Source organism: Siphateles boraxobius, unplaced genomic scaffold (genome assembly GCF_051911475.1).
Source record: "Siphateles boraxobius isolate OS27281-9 unplaced genomic scaffold, OSU_SipBor_1 8, whole genome shotgun sequence".
Lineage (NCBI taxonomy): Eukaryota > Metazoa > Chordata > Actinopteri > Cypriniformes > Leuciscidae > Siphateles > Siphateles boraxobius.
Window position 1 is genome coordinate 1,042,073 of NW_027509208.1, and position 20,825 is coordinate 1,062,897.

The window sequence follows — 20,825 nt, forward strand, 5'->3', positions numbered from 1 at the left end:
GCTCAGACCAGATTCACACGACAAAAGTGTAAACCCTGCAATACTAATGTTTTCTGGGAAAGTTCCACAAAAGATTTTAAACATGCTTTAGATATATATGATTTTTTTAATATATGAAATTGATACTTTTATTCAGCAAGGATGGATTAAATTAAGCAAAAGGGACAGAAAAGGCATTTGTAATGTTACAAAAATTTCTGTTTCAAAAATCAAAGGATGTTCTTTTGAACTTTCTATTCGTCAAAGAATCCTAAGATAATTGTATTACCGCTTCCACACAATTAATAAGCAGCAAAACTGTTTTCAACATTGATAATAATCAGAAATGTTTCCTGAGCACCAAATCATCATATTAGAATGATTTCTGAAGGATCATGTGACACTGAAGACTGGAGTAATGATGCTGAAAATTCAGCTTTGTCATCACAGGAATAAATTACATTTTAAAAATACTTTAAAACCAGACAAAAGTTATTTTAAATGGCAATAATATGAATTTAAAAAATATGACACTTTTATATATTCTGATCAAATAAATGCAGCAATGGTGACCATAAGAAATCTTACTGAGCCCAAATTTTATAACGATAGTGTATATTTCATGTATCATATTTAGAGCAAGTAATGTCTATATTCTCCAAACAAGAAAAAACAAAAACATTAATTCTGTATTAGCCTTATGAGTTTTTATTATACTCCATTTTACATGTATGCTTTTTTATTTTTATTTTTTAGTCCCTTATGAGTTTAATACAGTATTAATAAAATATGAAACCTAAATTAGACCCATTTCATTTTCTTAATAAATGACTTATTGTGCAATGTTTTAATAATCTTTTGTCAAATGTGATAATTCATTGCACTTTACATAAGACTGATTTGGGGTAATCGAATGTAGTAAAGGTATGCATGTGTGTCGTACCTATCACAAAGGCTTCTTTAAAGGTGGTCCCAGTAACGTTATACCAGGGTGGTCGCCCTGCAGTGTAGATTGTCCTCTTATTTGTCCTTAGAAGTGGAGGCTCAGTTTTGCTTTGGCTGGTGGTCCGTTTCCTCGGGGACAGCGAAGGCGTAAGGGGACATCTGGGTCTCATAAGGCCATCGAGAGAATCCTCGCCACTACCACGAATTAAGGACAAACAAATCAAACTGCAAAACATTATGTTTTATAAAGTAGCACAATGGGATTTGCATTAACGAAACATTTTTGTGTCACTTAACAATCACCAATAACTGATAGCAAAGAAGTAAGTGTGAGTGTCCACATCGCCATCAGACATGCCTTTATAATCATGAACGGCCCCATTTGACCTGAGCATAGCTATTGGACACTGTTTCACAGAGAGCTTGAGGAAATCTGGGTCTTTGTGATGCCCTCAGAAAAAGCTGCTCACATGATCATTTCTATTAGTGTGGTAGAGGGACTAGGAGCTTTCTTCATATCCTGTCCAGGAAACCACACATCTGCTCAGCCAAACCCGGAGCCTCGTTTGAGTAAGACTCTCATCACATGGACAGACACTGGACACTCACTGGCGCTGATGAATCATTAAATTGAAGTACAGTCCATTACACAATGGCAGTGCTAAAAAGGTCAGGATGTTTGCTTTGAAAGACTAGGCTTATGTGGATTAAACATGACATTCTATTGTCTGTGCTGTTGTGACATGTGGTGTGCGTTAACTGTTTTGATGATTCTTTGGATTTTTTTGGAAGGAATACAAGGAATGTGTGTCACATTAGGCTCTTGTTGATAAAAAGAAGGCTAAAAGGCGATTAAAAATTGTGATAAGTTAATGGAAATATGCATTATAAGTTTATAAATATCTATATTTTCTCAATATCAGGTTATATATACACATGAAACTCTAACGGGCATGTATTGCTCATTTACACCAAGAACGATTACTAAAGAGATAACTATTAGCATCCACACCAGCTGACGCTTTCGTTCAGTTTATTTTAGGCGAGTGCTTGACTGTCACTTTAAATGCTCGAGCTCGTTACAGCAGGATGGATTTTGATTGGCTGTCAATGTTTTTATCGCTATTCAGCTGAATAAAATCGTTCTGAACGTAATTCCAACGATATCGTTTCTCTGTGCAGATATCGTTATAGCTGTGGTGTGGACTCCGCTATTCTTTAATGCTGAGAACGATTTTTAGAACTATATCTTTATCGTCATCTTATACATATAAACACTACCCAAATAGCGTATTTTCGATTTGACAACTAAAACTGGATAATATCGACTATTAGCATTCAAAATAAATGTAACTTAACGTTAATGCTTGCGTTTATATATCTTAATTCTGCATGTTGCTTTAAATTGAACTGCAATACAGCCATCTTCATTCGACTCATTCTTCCATTGATTTGATTTGATTTTGCTCCAGCTCCAGAAAAAAAAATAACTGCTCATTCTGTTTGAGTTCTAGATCTCAACCAGACAAAAAATAAGACCAAACAAGCAGGTAACGTTACACTGACTGTGTAACTTGTGTCCCTTTTCTGTACTCTTGCCACTTGTCAAAACAACACTGTCCTTTATTTGTCAACCAGATCAGTTACTAATCTCATTAGCTGAGCTCGGCAGGCACTTGTTCTACTCACCTGTCAGATCTAGACATCGACTGATCATCCTCCTCTCCTTCTTGTTTCTTTTGCACCTGGACATCGTTTTGGCTCGTTGTCATCGCCATGTTTTGTGCCGCGAACAACGCATGTCCGGAAGTGCGTTTACGTCACGCTTGTGGTGGCGCGGTGGCGCATATTAAAAACGGAGTAAACGCTTGAACAGTGCTTCTTTTTTCATTCGACTTAATTTTATTGTATCACTTTATATATAGGCTAATAGGCCTACTATATATTACTATCCTATTATTATATTTGTTTATTTGAATAAATCAAATGTAAACCTCGTATAAAACAAGGTTTAGATCCAACACACCTGAACTAGCTAGCACGTACTCATTCCAGAATTGCGGGTACATTTCAAGTAGAGAAAGAAAACAAAAAATATGATTTTTTTTCTGTTCAACTTTTTCATTTTCATAGAATGCACTTTAAATTCAATATTTTCATTATTTGCTGATCTTAAACTTCAATGTAGGCCTACTAACAGAAAAATCTGTCAACTCTGTTATAGACAAATTGGGTTGACGATAACAGGTTGCTAACCTCAAACCAGATACCACATGGCATGTCTAAAAATAGAATTTTATGGGTTTTCACCATAGACTGTAAAAAAATAGATTTTCGCATTGTTATAATTTTTTAAAAAGTGAATGAGAGATTCACTGCAATATAACAATAATAGATTTGACAAATGATTAATCTACTATTGGTGTATTCTAAATATTTTGTACAAATCAATGAGTGAGGAATAATGACTGACATCACTGCTTTCCAGAGTTTCAAGCCAGAGGAAATGACATCATTTGGTGCAAGTCACATGCTTTTTCTACAAATGCTTTGCAGGTAACAGAGTTGACCAGAACATAGGGACAGACACAAAATCATTTTTTTATGAATTAAATTACAAATAATACAGAAAATATATACAGTAGGCTATTCTATGCAATTGTTTATATAACTTAATTGAGTAAACACAAAAAACATTTTAATGGTTTCATGATAATTCAAGTTTCATTTTTGAATCAGGAGGCAGAGACCGTCAATAATAGGTGGAGTGGGAGTCATTTAGGCTAGTTAATATTTCGCATTAAAAAAATCCCAAAAATACATAAAGCATTATTTTTAGTGATAGTGAAATATAATTTGTGTTATTATTTAAAAAAAAATTTTTTTAATAAGGTTTATCTGGGAGACTCGAAATGTAGTCCCAATTAGCCATAAACTTCCAGGCAGGTTGGATGTCCATGACTGAGTTTGGAAACCCCTGGTTTACAGAAATATTTTTAGTAAAATCAAACTTCTGCTAAATTAGTTATAATATAAACACTCTCAGGCTATGCCGACGTTTATTTGTTTGTTTTTTAAACAGTATGCGTATGTAAGACGTTTTGTGTAAACTGTCTGGTTGCGCCATGAGGCTCTTCCTAATTTTTTCGTATTTACAAAAAATGCCTTGAATTGAAAATAACTTTTCCATTCCCGTCTTACAGACACGTGCACCCCTTTGCACTGCAGCCACAATTGCGCAGTTGTCCCAAACACAAGGCATAGGCTATTGTTTAATTCCCAACAGACGCACACTTTATTCCCGTAAAACCAAGCTCTTCCACCCTTTGCGGATCCTCAGCTAAGGCTTAACCCTTAATTAGGCTACTAATTACGTCCTGGTGACGTTGCTTGGTAGCTTTCCAATGGCGAACGACTGGCTTGTGAATATTACGTCTGTAATGATGACGTTGCTCTCCTTTAGCTCATGAATATTAATAGCCATGCCTTCGCCATAGTAAGATTCGTAAATGAGTTCACTGGACTGCTGAATCTTCTGCACCACATCCATCCGATCTCCGCCACAGCCAAGTTTGCCAGCTCCGCATACAGCATCGGAATTACTGACCGCAATCCTGTTTTCTCCTTTCGGTGGACCTGACGCAATGAGTGCTTTCACTCATGTTTTTGAATCCTCCGAAAATGACTTGGAAGAATTTTTATTTTGCCGTCTAATTTAAAAAGCATATTTTAAATTTCGCTCGCAATTCGTTTTTTTTCTTTCTTCACTTTTCACTGACGCTGCACGGGGACCATGGATCCTCCACCGACTTCAGAGAAATCGCATCTCATCAACGAAAGAAATGGCAAAATATACTCCTTAAAATGTAACAGGTAAAATAATAATCTATTTCATATAGGCCTTTTTATTATTATTATTATTATTATCAATTTGCATTGGAGATATTAGTGTGATTCGAAAATGCATGGTCTGGAAATTTGCACAATAAAATTGAAATTTTTGGGGGGAGAAATTAGTTCTTATTGAGAACAGAAATCTTTTGATATTTTCCAACTTAATTCTCAAAATCCCTTACAACATGACCTGTTGTAGCGAACAGATGGAGTCCGATGTTTCCACATTGTGACTAATTCGAAAACAATATGCGCCAAATTTAGTTCCCTTACGAAAGGCATTCACGTGTATTCTTAACACAGTCCATCATTTAAATATGTGTAGTATGCTGTGCTTGAGATGCTTATAGTTTTAATGAAAAGATTCGTTTCATGCTTGAGTTGATTTTGGACAGAAGCCTTTTTTGAGCAATAGCCTCAGGGAACTTTAGTGAGCAAAATCGACATATTATGACTTCCATATGGAGATTACACACGATATAAGCTTTTCATTATGTTTCTTTGAATAAAATCAGATAAAACCATATTGCATCAAAATCGTCATTGCCCCCTTTCTTTACTAAAGCAAGCAGGTGCGAGAAGAGTTTCAGCACCATGGACAGATATACACTTGAGTTGCCAAAATGAAAAAGAGCAATACAAATTAACGTGTACTCAGAAATGATAACCCATCATTATCCATAATGTTTATAAATAGTGTGTCATTTAGCTATTCTTGAGCAGCTTCCTGGTAGAAAAATAATATTTCGATTTTTATTAAGCGATGAAATATGTAACTCGGTACATTATTAGGCTATGCCTAAATAACAGATAAAGAGTAGCCTACTGGTATAACGAAAATCCGTCGGTATTTATCATGAATATAGCCTACGAAAACATCACAATTTGCGCTGGACATAAAATTACACAAAGGCATGAATTACTCCTGTTAAAACATTGACAATTTTCACAAACCAAAGCTGTATAAAGTAGCTTAGCCTATGCATTTTTTGTGATATTGAGGATGATGACGAGGAACAGAACAATGATTGAAACCGCGTAGAAAACATATGCGCCAAAATTAGTGAGTCCAGCAGGAGATAAACTATAGTGCAAGTAAAATATTTTTCTTGGTAGGCTAGTCGTTTTCCAGTTGTAACAAATAAAATCTCACTTTTAGCCTGCAACAAAAACGGTGTTTCAGAGAATGGTACATCATGGTATTTGGTGCATCAACAGGTCATGTTGAAGCACATGAAAACAAAGCAGCTGAGAAGTAGATTGTGTTGTGTAGAATTGGATGTAATTACTCCGGATATTCTGTATAGCGCTATATTTTCTCAAATTGAAAATCTGCCCAGCTTGCTCTTTCTGTCTTTAAGAGAGAAGAAACGGGAGAAATGCACGTGCTGTAAAGTGATAACGTTATTTTTAAAACTATTATTAATATTTTTTTTAATCAACATTCATAGTAGCTAATGTTAAAAACTGTAATGTTAATTAAACTGCATTGATTTCAGAAATATTTTTAAGAAATAAAAATACATATTTTGATATTCAAATATCAAAATGCTCGTCATTTATATCAGAAAATCAATGCACAACAAATTCTACAGTCTTGACCCAGTGTGTAAGCCAATGATATTAAAGGACCCTGATGTCATGCTTTGCATTGCCACATCATCGACAGCATGTTTCAGCCAGAGTGGAGCCTTCTGCCAAACTGTAAACATCTCCATGCACATTACCACACAAGGGGCTAATTCATAATATATTGAATGAGATACAGATGAGAAACTGTTAGAGGAGGAATGTGAATTGTAGCATCTAAACATAGCCCATACAAATGCTCTTGAACCGTGCGATAATTTCACAGTAAAAGAAAATACCAAATACCGAAGAAAAAACCCGTTTCAGGCATTAGGCTACATGAGCCATTTTGGTATAGCTGTACATGTCACCGATATAATACAGGCTACTAATTAAGCATTAACTAAACAACATAAAACAAAATAATGTGCATAAGATTACAATTAAAGTATAATCAAATCATGTGATGCTTCTGGGAACAAACTTTTGCTCCGTAAATTATAAGGTGCCTTGCGTTTTTATTTAAAAAACATGATTTTAACAATAGTTTACTGTAAAAGTAAATAATAAAATAAAACGTTAAGATAGGGTAAAATGATACAAATCATAAAATTTGCACACTCAAAAAAATTAAAAAAAATTAACCGAGCCAAACTGAGACACACCCTAATTTTAACACTCTTATATTTCTATTGTATTTTAATAATAGTAAACGATGCAAATGAATACTGATTTAAAAGTCAATAAGTAGAATATGGCCAAAGTATCACGAGATCAGAAAACCTATATGTGTTTTCTGAATATTGTTGGACGATGAATGCACTATGTTGGACTAAACAAACAAACAAAACAAAAAATCATCCAGTGTATCATGTCTGTGTGTCCCAGTGGGGGGATTAAACAGACGCCGTGTTCCACTCCACTGCCTCCTTTCAGCAGCGCTCGTGAGCGCGCGCGCGCGTGTGTGTGTGTGTGTGCGCGCGTGTGATGCAGTACTCTGGTTATCTCATGCGGACCGACATTGCGCTTTCCGCCCCATTAGCTCCATCATTGCGTCTCTCTCATCAACACACAAGACAGAAGGGTCGAAAACCACTAGTCAGCAGATTTAAACTCAGGCTGATCTGTGTGTTCATGGCATGCACTGTATTTCCCCCCACAAAGCATTTGTACTATACAAATTTTTATATAAAACATATACTATACTTATACTGTGTCTGAATTGATATCATGTAACTTTCATGATATCCATCCATCCATCCTCCAAACTGCTGGTTGTGCAGAAATGCCAGAGCTTCTGCAGGCCACATGTGATTTTTATATGATGTTGTCAAATTTGCATAATGAACTTTACATAACTGCCTGAGCCAAGGGTTATTGCAGTATGTGAAGGCTGAGAGTTTTAAAAGTCATTGAAATGGTCTCGTTGCACATCATGGTTTCTTCTTATAGTGAATTCTCAGGTTCCAAAGAAGGTTGTCCAGACATGCCTTTGGGAAATGGGGATATGTCTGGTGCCATCGAACTGAAGAGGCCCGTCGGAACTCATTGCCATGGAAAAAAAGCAGTGTGCGATGAGAGCCGTGAGAAACTCATAGCAAGGAAGAAACTGTACATCGCCTCCATAGTCTGTCTGGTTTTCATGATTGGAGAAGTCATAGGTAAGAACACTGTGTCTTTTAAGGCAGAGGTGTAAAGTCCAGGTTCAGAAAGTAAAAGTCCTCCTCAGTATTTTGTTCCAATCACCTGGATTTGCTAATTAGCACAGTTTTTCAGCCAGGAGATAGAATTAATTAGTGAAATTGAAGTTAATTGGGTGGAATAAACACAGGACTTTTACTTTCTGAAACCTGGAATTGACACCTCTGTTTTATGGGGTTTATTAAATGTTGAAGCTAGAAATGTTCAAGAACTGGCAGAAATGTAACATTACTTCTCATATATATTGTAGGCTAAATTACATTTTAAGTTGCGGCACAGACTTACCACTGAGTTTAACTATTGCATATATGTAAAAAAACATCAGCCATGCATTTTGCTTTGTCTTTGAGGTGCAAAGTTGTTCCATGCAGAACCCTTAACATCCATGGAACCTTTACATTTCACAAAAGGTACTTTATAGTGGAAAAAGGTTCACTCAAAAAAATGATATGTTGGCTTTAATTAACTTTTTTATCTCAACAGGTTCCACATAACTGGGTTACGTTAAACTAACATAATTTGTTCATGTAACTTCAACATCATGGAATTAAGTCATTTTAAGCGACCCAATTAAAATAGTCTCAAAGTGAATATTTAAAGGCTTCCTGACATAATTCAGGTAATTTTTAGATTCATTCATCCATTAATATTTCACTTATTTTAGTGACACATGATTAAGTTGATAGACTATAGCTAGCTATTTGCTAGCAGTAGCACATATTAGCATTTTAAATGCTGAGACATACATGCTCCTTCAACCCAAGCCGTAGAAAATAATTTAATCAGTCACAGCCAGACAAAATGCTTCACTCTTCGCCACAATGTAAACCACTGTAATTTAAATGGTTCTAATAATTCCAAAGTAATTGAACATTAAACACAATTACACACTATCAAGTCTTCCCCTTTTCTAATTTCTCAAAAAAATATAAAATAACACTTAATTTTAACATTTATTCTCTCTTAATTCAACCATATGCAAAGCACACTGGGAACTAACAAGCACCGCCCAGTTTCAGTTAATGCAACACAAATCATCCATGTAATCCAACACAAATTTTAAATATATTTAAGCAGATTGAACACAATCAAATAAAGTTAGGGCAAAATGGCAGTTGGCGTCGCATTATACTGCCACCCTCTGGATGTAAGAATTTTTTACTTAACATAAATGGTTTGTGTTTAGTCAATGCGTTGGGATTTTGTACTGTTAAGTTGAGACATAATTACGTGGATCTTTCAAGTCAAAAAACACAATTATTATAAGTAAACTAAATATAAATATATTATGTAAAGTGCACAACCTTTTTTGAGTGTTCTTTAGATTTTTAAAATATATTATTCACACTAAGAAAAAAAGGAACCGTTCACTGAAAGGTTATGGGGAGCCAAAAATGGTTCTTCTATGGCAAAAACTTTTATTTTTAGGAGTGTACCTCTCATACTTTCTTCGTCTTCTCTGCTGTTCTTGCAGGTGGTTATCTAGCACACAGTCTGGCCATTATGACGGATGCAGCTCACCTTCTGACGGATTTTGGCAGTATGATGGTCAGTATCTTTTCCTTGTGGATCTCCTCAAGACCACCCACCAAGAGAATGAACTTCGGCTGGCACAGATCAGGTGAGTCCATCCCATCTCAATCCTGACTAATTCATTTTACAAACATGGTTGATGTTGAAAATGTTAAATCTAAATCATGCCTATAAATTAAAGAAATATTTCCCCAAAAAAATAAGGACAATTTGACTCACTCACCTTAATGTTCTTCCAAACCCATATGCTGTTTTTTCCCATGCATGTTTAGCAAAGGAGAAATGTTGAAAATACATTGTTTCCATACAACATTAATTCATAGTGACCACATCTGTCTGTCAAGCTCTTAAAACAACAAAAACATCACAAACGAAATCCATACAATTGATGTGCTAAATTCTTCATCTTCTGAGGTTATAAGATAGCTTCTAATGAGAAGCAGGCTGAAATTTAAGTCATTATTTTTGCATGAACTATTCCTTTAAAGCAGATTTGAAGACTTTGCAATATGATGCCAAACCCTATTTGTTTCAAATAAACGTCTCACAGAGATTCTGGGAGCCCTGGTATCCGTAATGTCCATCTGGATCGTGACTGGGGTGTTGGTCTACCTTGCCATTGAGAGGATAGTAAAAAATGATTATGAAATTGAAGGCAGTGTGATGCTCGTCACCTCAGGTTGTGCAGTCGTGGTCAACATCGTGTGAGTAGACAGACATTCCTACGAATTAACAGAAGTTGCGATAGTCTTTTCCCCCTATTGTGACGTATATCCGAGTGTAACTGCATGCTTCCGAACAAGAAAAAATGAGGGGCGGGACTTGATTTCGTCCATCGGGAATTGATTGGATGGTCGTGGTTTGCTATTGCTGTGATGTCATACGAGTGACAGGTTGTCCCGCCCTCGCGCCAGTAAACACCAGAATTTATTTTTATTAAAGATTACGAGTGCACATGAAAAAAATATAATGATGTGCATGGATAAATAATTTAGAATAAATACTGCAATATTCCATAAAAAATAAGAATTGTCAATGTTGATTAATAATTGGTGACTTTAACATTGGAATTACAAGAAGCTAAAGTAGCAATACTTTTTGTATAATTTTGATATAAAATCTCAGTTATTGGAAATAAAGTCTTTAAGTATCAATTAAGGTATGTACAATAAGATTGTATTTTCTATTCTGTTCAAGAGGCTATATTAAATTTAAAAAAAATTAAACAGTAAGGACTAGAATTTGTATAAATTGATATGCTTTTGTTTGCATTATTGTTTATATTCCAGAATGGCCTATATTCTGCACCACTCCACGACCTTCCACAGTCACGGTTCAGGCTACCACAAGATTGATGAGAATGGGATGAGCCCTGTGGGCCACGGCCACTCCCACAGCCTTCTGGGTAATCATGGGAACACCAGTGTCAGAGCAGCATTTATTCATGTTTTGGGGGATCTCTTACAGAGCTTTGGAGTCATGGTGGCCGCCATTATCATCTTCTTCAGGGTAAATTAACACTAACATAAAGAATTACCTTAAAAATGTCTCACCTCTGTCAATATAAAATGGCATTTACAGTGCAATTAACTTCCATTTGCCAATGAATCAGAATATTTTGTGTAAATAATGGACATAAAAGTTGTTCCCTGTAGGCAATAGTAAGATCCAGGGATATTTATAAGCAAAAGGGGTCAATTATATTGTCTTTAAATATTTTGTTTTATTTAATGGCATAACAAAAGGTTAATGACCAATATATGTATTTGTTATTTTAAGAAAGAAAAGAAAGTAATTATTATTTACAGTAGCATTCAAAAGTTTAAGGTCAGTATGATTTTTTTATGAAAGATATATTAATGGGAGACTTTTATTCAGAATAATAATATTCAGAATAACCAAATAATATATAATATTACAAAAGATTTCTATTTAAAATATTTATATGCTGTTCATTTGAACTTTTTATCCATCAAAGAATCCTAATAACAAATGTATCACGGTTTCCACAAGTATAATAAAAAGAACTGTTTTCAACATCGATAATAAGAAGAAATGTTTATTGAGCAGCAAATTAGAATGATTTCTGAAGGATCATGTGACACTGAAGACTGGAGTAATGCTGAAAATTCAGCTTTGCATCACAGAAATACATAAAATTAATTAAAATTTTATAAAAATTTGGAAACGCTTCATTTTACAGTACAGTACTTACAGTGTACTTACCTAGATAGTACTGAGTAATATAAGGTAAGTACATGGGTTTAGGTTGTGGGTAGGGTAGGTTCAGGGTTAGTACCTAGTTATTACCCAGTTATTGTAATTACTATAATAAGTACATATGTATGTACATGGGGAACAGGACTGTAAAAGGAAGCGTTACCTAAAATTTCTACTAAAATAGAAAACAGTTATTTAAAAAAAAGATTAATACGATTCATATTTCTTTAAAAAACATGGGAAAAATCCTACTGACCCCATTTTTTTTTTAAAGTTATCAAATCACCATGATAAGGAATTGGACATTGATTTCTTTCCCTGACTCTTGAAAGCACCTCAGTGGAGATTGTTTCTTCTGATATCTGTAGTCTAATTCAATTTGACACTTTGCAAAGAACCATCTTATTTTGTTCTTTAATGCATCAGTACTTCCTGTTCTCTATCCAACTTCTAACACAGCCAGAATACAAAATAGCTGATCCCATTTGCACTTTCCTCTTCTCTGTGTTCGTCCTGGGCACCACCATTACCATTCTAAGAGATGTCTTCCGCATTCTCATGGAGGGTAATTTTCACATCCAATAATTGACAGTTGCATTATTCTCAATAATTTAAAATATGCATGCAATGTCAGTATATTTGTTTTAGTTGCATAGTACACATGGTTTAAAAATCTCTATTTAAAGGTGAAGTGTGTAATGTCTGCACCTCTAGTGACACCGATTGCAGAAATAATGACTGTTTCCAAACACAACACAGTCCCACAAAAGAAAAATGACACGCATCACCTTTAAATGCAACCTATGAATCCCGCAGAAGGTCTCCCGCTACACTTGTAACTCAGTGTCATGTGTCTGTGTTCAGGGGTCCCCAAAGGAATCGAGTTTAATTCAGTGAAGGAGGTTCTGCTGTCTCTGAAGGCAGTGAAGGCCATGCATAGCTTACACCTGTGGGCTCTCACCACAGGCCAGAGTCTGCTGTCTGTTCACATAGCTATTGGTAAGCTCATTAAATAACTCTTGTTTTACAGCTCAGTTATATTATTATTGTTTTAATGTTCATTCGTCTTGTGGTTTATGCATATTATTATCATATTATTCATCTAAATCTGTTGAACACGTTATTTGGTACATCAATCACTTTATTTTATTTTAGGGCAAAATGCAACAATATTCTTTAAATAAAATATATATTTTTTGTTTTTTATAAGAATATTAGTCAAATATCAATTTGCATGTAGCCATTTATCAATTTAACTAAATTCCGCTGTTATTAAATAGCATGCATTTACAATTATATTGAAAATTAATCTTTATTGTTTACTGTTAGACTTATATTACTACCCTCAAGGTTTCAAATCACAATATTCTGGGTTTTTTTTTAACAGATTTATTTATTTTTTGGTGGGAAGGGGGCCAAAAATACAGAAAATAGTTGACACATAAGATACTGAATTCCCAACTTATCAAAATTTCTAGCTACAAATGGCATCGAAGAATGATAATAAATCCTTCTGCATTTCATGCTTTACTTCATTTCATTCATGCACAGGATCATCTACTTAAGCTAAACGAAACTGTTTTTTTCTCTCTCTCTCTCATTTTAGAGGAGAATGCCGACCCTCAGAGTGTCTTAAAGGAAGCCACTGAACTCCTTCAGACCAAATTTGGCTTTTACAGCATAACCATTCAAGTGGAGCCTTATTGTGAGGACATGATCCACTGCGTGCAGTGCCAGGACCCTACGGACTAAGTTCTCCGAGTGCACCGGTGAGGGGAGACTGCCTGTATAAAATGTATGCACACATATTAAGCTTCATTGAGGGTCCAAGCCAGAAATGGAAACACTGTGCAAATGTATCATCTACATATCATTATGAATATGTGACCGATGTACATGCCAAATGCATTTCTATCGATTATACACTATGCCATCTTAAAAGTGTATCGGTTTACAGGAGGAATAGCTTTAACATGAAGTGGTGAGGTTTAGCTTCACATACTGTATGCAAAGATGAAGTGAACCGAGCGGCAGAACATACAGTGGATAGCATAAGTGAACACACCCATGCTAAAGTTGACTAAAAAGAGGAATAAAAAAATCATCTTTTGGAAATTGATCTTAATGCCTTAATAAAAAAAGAGGAAAAATCCAACCTTTAAGGACACCAATTTTCTTTGTGAAAGAATAATGTATTGTAAATAAACGTTCTTCCTTAAAATACAGGTTGCATAAGTCAGGACACCCCTATGTTAAATTCCCATAGAGACAGGCAGATTTTTATTTTTAAAGGCCAGTTATTTCATGGATCCAGGATACTATGCATCCTGATAAAGTTCCCTTGGCCTTTGGAATTAAAATATCCCACATCATCACACAATCTTCACCATACCTAGAGATTGGCTTGGTGTTATTTCAGTTAGGCTAATAGCTGGTTTGATTTGCATTGAGAGATGATCTTATGGAAAGTGCCCCATGCCAATCAGGTATGGTGAAGATTGTGTGATGATGTGGGATATTTTAATTCCAAAGGCCAAGGGAACTTTAATAGGATGCATAGTATCCTGGATCCATGAAATAACTGGCCTTTAAAAATAAAAATCTGCCTGTCTCTATGGGAATTTAACATAGGGGTGTCCTGACTTATGCACTCTGTATTTTAAGGAAGAACATTTATTTATTTACGATACATTATTCATTCACAAAGAAAATTGGTGTCCTTAAAGGTTGGATTTTTCCTCATTTTTTAAATTAAGGCATTAAGATAAATTTCCAAAAGAGGATTTTTTATTCCTCTTTTTAGTCAACTTTAGCATGGGTGTGTTCACTTATGCTGTAAATATGAGGCCTGGAGGCATCACTGTGAGCCTTTTTATTGTGACTTTGCAAGGTTTTGCTTGGATGACTGGTATTATTGCAGGAATCTACTGTAATTGCCTGTCCGTGGTCTTGGGAGGGTAAAAGATGGGTATTGACAGGACTTTCTTAAAAACAATTAGAATGGGGTTTATTATGCCCCATCCAGCCTGCGTCTGCTATCAGCACGGTTCTGTAATCAATGTGAATGTCCGGCAAACTACGGCATGGTGTTGTAGGGCTTAAAAAGAGATTCTGCTCAAGTGTTATTATGGATTTTGTATGGATCTCTCACTAATGTCTTGTCTCACGGTACAATACTATCTGCAAAAGCAAGTGGGTGATTAACTCTGCTGGGAGCGATAGTTAAGGACCTGTTGTTGTTTTTAAGCGTGGCTTCATGGGGCTTTGAAAGAACGGCAGAGACAAAATGACAGAAGAATGAATCAACTAAGAATAAAGGTGAAGTGTGTAATTTTAAAGACTTTCTCTATCCCAGTTTCATGAGCAGAAACCAGGGGCCTCATTTATAAAAATCCATCCATACCAAGGTTCATATTTAAAAAAATATGGTCTTTACTCTACACACTTTTTCTTGAGGTAGAGAGTCGAGATGTTATCATTTAATAAATTGACAGCCCATTGGCTAATCTTCTTTGTTTTCGATTGATATTATTTTAGAGTTTACACCTAAAAAAATGCTGTTTTATGAGAGAACGAAATTCAGAAGGCTGTAATGTGATTGGATATCCAGGCACACATGATCCAAGTTAGCCGTTACACTTTTTCCAATGGTAGAGCCACGAATACCCTCATATCTCCCAATAATGAGACCATTTCTGGTGGAGATATGAAACCATTCAGCTGCGCTCAATTTCAAGATAATTTTTGATATAGAAAATTCAAACCTGGAAGAGAGGCGTTCGCACGTTTTTTTGTTCGTTCTCTGAATCATACATACGCATATTTGAGAAATGATTATAAGATCAAATGTAGGACGGTTTCTATGCAACATTTTATAAATGAAGCCCCAGTACAAGTAAAACATTTGTGGGTTTATATCCCAACAAATGCTTTTTTTGAGTGGTCTTCTGAATCAACCAATTGTGTGACTTTGGGGCGGGACTTTCCACACAGAATGCAAATATCTGTGTTTATAGTTGACAAAATGTGCATTATATCACAGAGGAAACAGTGTTAGGTACTGTATATCTTTTTGCTTTTTATAATTTCCATGACTTATTTGGTCAGTCTGTCAAAAGTGATTTAAAATTATATTTAACTGGATGCCACTTGCTGTATACATGGAATTTAGTACACACAAAAAATGCAAGCCTTTTTTAAGATTTGCGCATTTCAATTAATAGTAAAAATCAAAATAATAATTGAACAACCCCTTAATCAATTCATATATGTAAGGATTGTACTAATTATTTGAATGCGTAAATCTTAAAAAAAGGCTTAAAATGTTTTTTTAGTGTACTTACATACTAACCATACTAATACATTTCTGTATTTAAATAATAAACATACAATTATATTTAATTCTTGACAACAAACTGACAAAAGTGAAGACATTTTTACAAAGAAATTGATTAAAAAAGAAAAGCCAGTAGTATATTCAGTACACACTGCGCACACAGTATTCAATAAGCTGCTATTCCATACATAGCAAGTGACTAATTTGTTTGAACAATGATTGATAATGAAGGGGAAATTAATTTTGCAGTTGCATTGGATGGCGCTATATATTGGCACTGAAATTACACACTTCACCTTGTTAGGATGCTGTTGTGGGTCACTCTGGTTTGTCAAAGTCATTCATGCTACAGTCTGTGCTGAGTTAGGGAATAGGCTCTAGACACACACACACACACACACATTTTTTGCACAGGATTTCCATCTCTGATCTCTCGGTGCCGCCACACTGCCGCAATGACACGAAGACATTCCAGCAAGTGGTGCAACACGTTTCAGTAACATACAATAACAAAACACATGGTTTCCATTTTCACTGCAGTTTTCGTCTGAATGGATTTTGAAAATTATTTTTTTGGTACCAATTTTAAGAGCCCCTAAATGTGCACTTATGTTCAACTAATGTCCATATACATTATACAGGCCCTTCTCAAAAATTAGCATTTTGTGATAAAGTTCATTATTTTCCATAATGTAATGATAAAAATTAAACTTTCCTATATTTTAGATTCATTGCACACCAACTGAAATATTTCAGGTCTTTTATTGTTTTAATACTGATGATTTTGGCATACAGCTCATGAAAACCCAAAATTCCTATCTCAAAAAATTAGCATATTTCATCCGACCAATAAAAGAAGTGTTTTTTTCATACAAAAAAAGTCAACCTTCAAATAATTATGCTCAGTTATGCACTCAATACTTGGTCGGGAATCCTTTTGCAGAAATGACTGCTTCAATGCGGCGTGGCATGGAGGCAATCAGCCTGTGGCACTGCTGAGGTGTTATGGAGGCCCAGGATGCTTCGATAGCGGCCTTAAGCTCATCCAGAGTGTTGGGTCTTGCGTCTCTCAACTTTCTCTTCACAATATCCCACAGATTCTCTATGGGGTTCAGGTCAGGAGAGTTGGCAGGCCAATTGAGCACAGTAATACCATGGTCAGTAAACCATTTACCAGTGGTTTTGGCACTGTGAGCAGGTGCCAGGTCGTGCTGAAAAATGAAATCTTCATCTCCATAAAGCTTTTCAGCAGATGGAAGCATGAAGTGCTCCAAAATCTCCTGATAGCTAGCTGCATTGACCCTGCCCTTGATAAAACACAGTGGACCAACACCAGCAGCTGACATTGCACCCCAGACCATCACTGACTGTGGGTACTTGACACTGGACTTCAGGCATTTTGGCATTTCCTTCTCCTCAGTCTTCCTCCAGACTCTGGCACCTTGATTTCCGAATGACATGCAAAATTTGCTTTCATCCGAAAAAAGTACTTTGGACCACTGAGCAACAGTCCAGTGCTGCTTCTCTGTAGCCCAGGTCAGGCACTTCTGCCGCTGTTTCTGGTTCAAAAGTGGCTTGACCTGGGGAATGCGGCACCTGTAGCCCATTTCCTGCACACGCCTGTGCACGGTGGCTCTGGATGTTTCTACTCCAGACTCAGTCCACTGCTTCCGCAGGTCCCCCAAGGTCTGGAATCAGTCCTTCTCCACAATCTTCCTCAGGGTCCGGTTACCTCTTCTTGTTGTGCAGCGTTTTTTGCCACACTTTTTCCTTCCCACAGACTTCCCACTGAGGTGCCTTGATACAGCACTCTGGGAACAGCCTATTTGTTCAGAAATTTCTTTCTGTGTCTTACCCTCTTGCTTGAGGGTGTCAATGATGGCCTTCTGGACAGCAGTCAGGTCGGCAGTCTTACCCATGATTGCGGTTTTGAGTAATGAAACAGGCTGGGAGTTTTTAAAAGCCTCAGGAATCTTTTGCAGGTGTTTAGAGTTAATTAGTTGATTCAGATGATTAGGTTAATAGCTCGTTTAGAGACCCTTTTCATGATATGCTAATTTTTTGAGATAGGAATTTTGGGTTTTCATGAGCTGTATGCCAAAATCATCAGTATTAAAACAATAAAAGACCTGAAATATTTCAGTTGGTGTGCAATGAATCTAAAATATATGAAAGTTTAATTTTTCTCATTACATTATGGAAAATAATGAACTTTATCACAATATGCAAATTTTTTGAGAAGAACCGTATGTGAAGATTTTATATAAATAAAACACTGCATATAATTTGAGACTAATAAACGACACACTTGACAGATAACTATTGTGTTTTAAAGCTTGCGTGTACTGATAAAATGTAGCCATTGTAATCTGTTGTGGCGTTGTGAAAGAGTTTTAAGGGTTTGCTTGCATGGTTGCTTCATTTGTTTTTCATGTGTCTGCGATTTAAATGGCCAGTAATCATAACTGATCAACACAGTGACCTCGCAATCTCACTGATAGACCTTCATTAAATTCTATATTTTGTCTATTTGTTTTGATAAAATGAATATATATTTTAAATTTGAATATCACAGTCATTTATAAGAGAGTGCGAACAAATTATAATATGAAAGGACCAATGCATAAGCAGTATATTTTTGATAATGTTGGTGGGTTGGTGTGCCAAAGTTCTACATAAAAAATGTAACATTTAGAGCAATCACAGTGGCCTAGTTTAAAGTAAAAGACAATTCACTGTGATAGAACATGGGTCATTCCTGTTATGCTGAACTATTTCTATTAAAGTGTTTAGCGAACACTTAAACTGTTACATGTTGTTTAATAACATTTCGAAATTTGATAATAACGTTTAAAAAGATACAGTGTATATATATATATATATATATATATATATAAATGGATAGTTATATATATATATATATATATGGAAATGTGATCAAACGACATGTAACATTTTAGAGTGAAACAACAAAAAAAATCACAAAACTCAAAACATTAAGGATACTTTCACCCAAAGATGAAAAAAAATTCTGTCATTTTCACCCTCATGTTGTTCCAAACTGGCAAGACTTTTGTTCATCTTCGGAAACACAAATGAAGATCTTTTGATGAAATCTCAGAGCTGTCCCTGAGAGTCCAAATTTTCTGTAGAGACTTGATCGCTTTATGAACAGTGCTGCGTAACATGAGAATGAACCTCATTGGTTCTTGCTGAAGCTCAAACGTGCTGCGTAACATGAGAATGAACCTCATTGGTTCTTGCTGAAGCTCAAACGTGCTGCGTAACACGAGAACGAACCTCATTGGTTCTTGCTGAAGCTCAAACGTGATGCGTAACAAGAATGAACCTCATTGGTTCTTGCTGAAGCTCAAACGTGATGCGTAACACGAGAATGAACCTCATTGGTTCTTGCTGAAGCTCAAACGTGATGCGTAACACGAGAACGAACCTCATTGGTTCTTGCTGAAGCTCAAACGTGATGCGTAACACAAGAATGAACCTCATTGGTTCTTGCTGAAGCTCAAACGTGATGCGTAACACGAGAATGAACCTCATTGGTTCTTGCTGAAGCTCAAACGTGATGCGTAACACGAGAACGAACCTCATTGGTTCTTGCTGAAGCTCAAACGTGATACGTAACACGAGAACGAAAATCATTGGTTCTTGCTGAAGCTCAAACGTGATGCGTAACACGAGAACGAGCATCATTGGTTCTTGCTGAAGCTCAAACGGGCTGTGTAACACGAGAACGAACCTCATTGGTTCTTGCTGAAGCTCAAACGTGATGCGTAACACAAGAATGAACCTCATTGGTTCTTGCTGAAGCTCAAACGTGATGCGTAACACGAGAATGAACATCATTGGTTCTTGCTGAAGCTCAAACGTGATGTGTAACACGAGATGAACCTCATTGGTTCTTGCTGAAGCTCAAACGTGATGCGTAACACAAGAATGAACCTCATTGGTTCTTGCTGAAGCTCAAACGTGATGCGTAACACGAGAATGAACATCATTGGTTCTTGCTGAAGCTCAAACGTGCTGCGTAACACGAGAATGAACCTCATTGGTTCTTGCTGAAGCTCAAACGTGATGCGTAACACGAGAACGAACATCATTGGTTCTTGCTGAAGCTCAAACGTGATGCGTAACACGAGAACGAACCTCATTGGTTCTTGCTGAAGCTCAAACGTGCTGCGTAACACGAGAACGAACCTCATTGGTTCTTGCTGAAGCTCAAACGTGATGCGTAACACAAGAATGAACCTCATTGGTTCTTGCTGAAGCTCAAAGTGATGCGTAACACGAGAATGAACATCATTGGTTCTTGCTGAAGCTCAAACGTGATGCGTAACACGAGATGAACCTCATTGGTTCTTGCTGAAGCTCAAACGTGATGCGTAACACAAGAATGAACCTCATTGGTTCTTGCTGAAGCTCAAACGTGATGCGTAACACGAGAATGAACATCATTGGTTCTTGCTGAAGCTCAAACGTGCTGCGTAACACGAGAATGAACCTCATTGGTTCTTGCTGAAGCTCAAACGGGCTGCATAACACGAGAACGAACCTCATTGGTTCTTGCTGAAGCTCAAACGTGATGCGTAACACAAGAACGAACCTCATTGGTTCTTGCTTAAGCTCAAAC

General features: G+C 36.2%; 3 protein-coding genes across 6 annotated transcripts in view; 1 reads left to right on the plus strand and 2 right to left on the minus strand.

Moving 5' to 3' along the window:
- The window catches only part of LOC143729435 (uridine-cytidine kinase-like 1), a 35,294-nt gene extending 32,556 nt beyond the window's left edge, over positions 1 to 2,738 (minus strand). For 2 of the 4 annotated variants that reach the window (XM_077220677.1, XM_077220678.1), the window contains exons 1-2: positions 2,614 to 2,738; positions 923 to 1,149 (exon numbers count right to left, since the gene is read on the minus strand). In XM_077220677.1, coding sequence (XP_077076792.1) covers positions 923 to 1,149; positions 2,614 to 2,702 — 316 coding nt within the window. In that variant the 5' untranslated portion in view covers positions 2,703 to 2,738. The remainder of the gene's footprint in view (positions 1 to 922; positions 1,150 to 2,613) is intronic. The other 2 variants (XM_077220679.1, XM_077220680.1) reach the window with 2 other exon arrangements.
- The window catches only part of LOC143729596 (uncharacterized), a 700,608-nt gene that overhangs the window by 483,009 nt on the left and 196,774 nt on the right, over positions 1 to 20,825 (minus strand). The gene's annotated exons all lie outside the window — the stretch shown is intronic.
- Positions 7,844 to 13,756, plus strand: slc30a2 (solute carrier family 30 member 2). The gene is made up of 7 exons (XM_077220780.1): positions 7,844 to 8,048; positions 9,563 to 9,709; positions 10,172 to 10,325; positions 10,911 to 11,130; positions 12,301 to 12,406; positions 12,706 to 12,840; positions 13,448 to 13,756. The coding sequence occupies exons 1-7, from the start codon at positions 7,874 to 7,876 to the stop codon at positions 13,591 to 13,593; spliced, it is 1,083 nt and encodes a 360-aa protein (XP_077076895.1). The 5' UTR covers positions 7,844 to 7,873; the 3' UTR covers positions 13,594 to 13,756.

What these genes read in the sequence shown, in the direction of transcription:
- slc30a2 (XM_077220780.1), top strand. Translation starts at nt 7,874, where the DNA reads ATGCCTTTGGGAAATGGGGATATGTCTGGTGCCATCGAACTGAAGAGG. An exon ending in CATGATTGGAGAAGTCATAG is followed by an intron (nt 8,049 to 9,562) that starts GTAAGAACACTG and finishes CTGTTCTTGCAG; the next exon opens with GTGGTTATCTAGCACACAGT. An exon ending in GTCTGTTCACATAGCTATTG is followed by an intron (nt 12,841 to 13,447) that starts GTAAGCTCATTA and finishes CTCTCATTTTAG; the next exon opens with AGGAGAATGCCGACCCTCAG.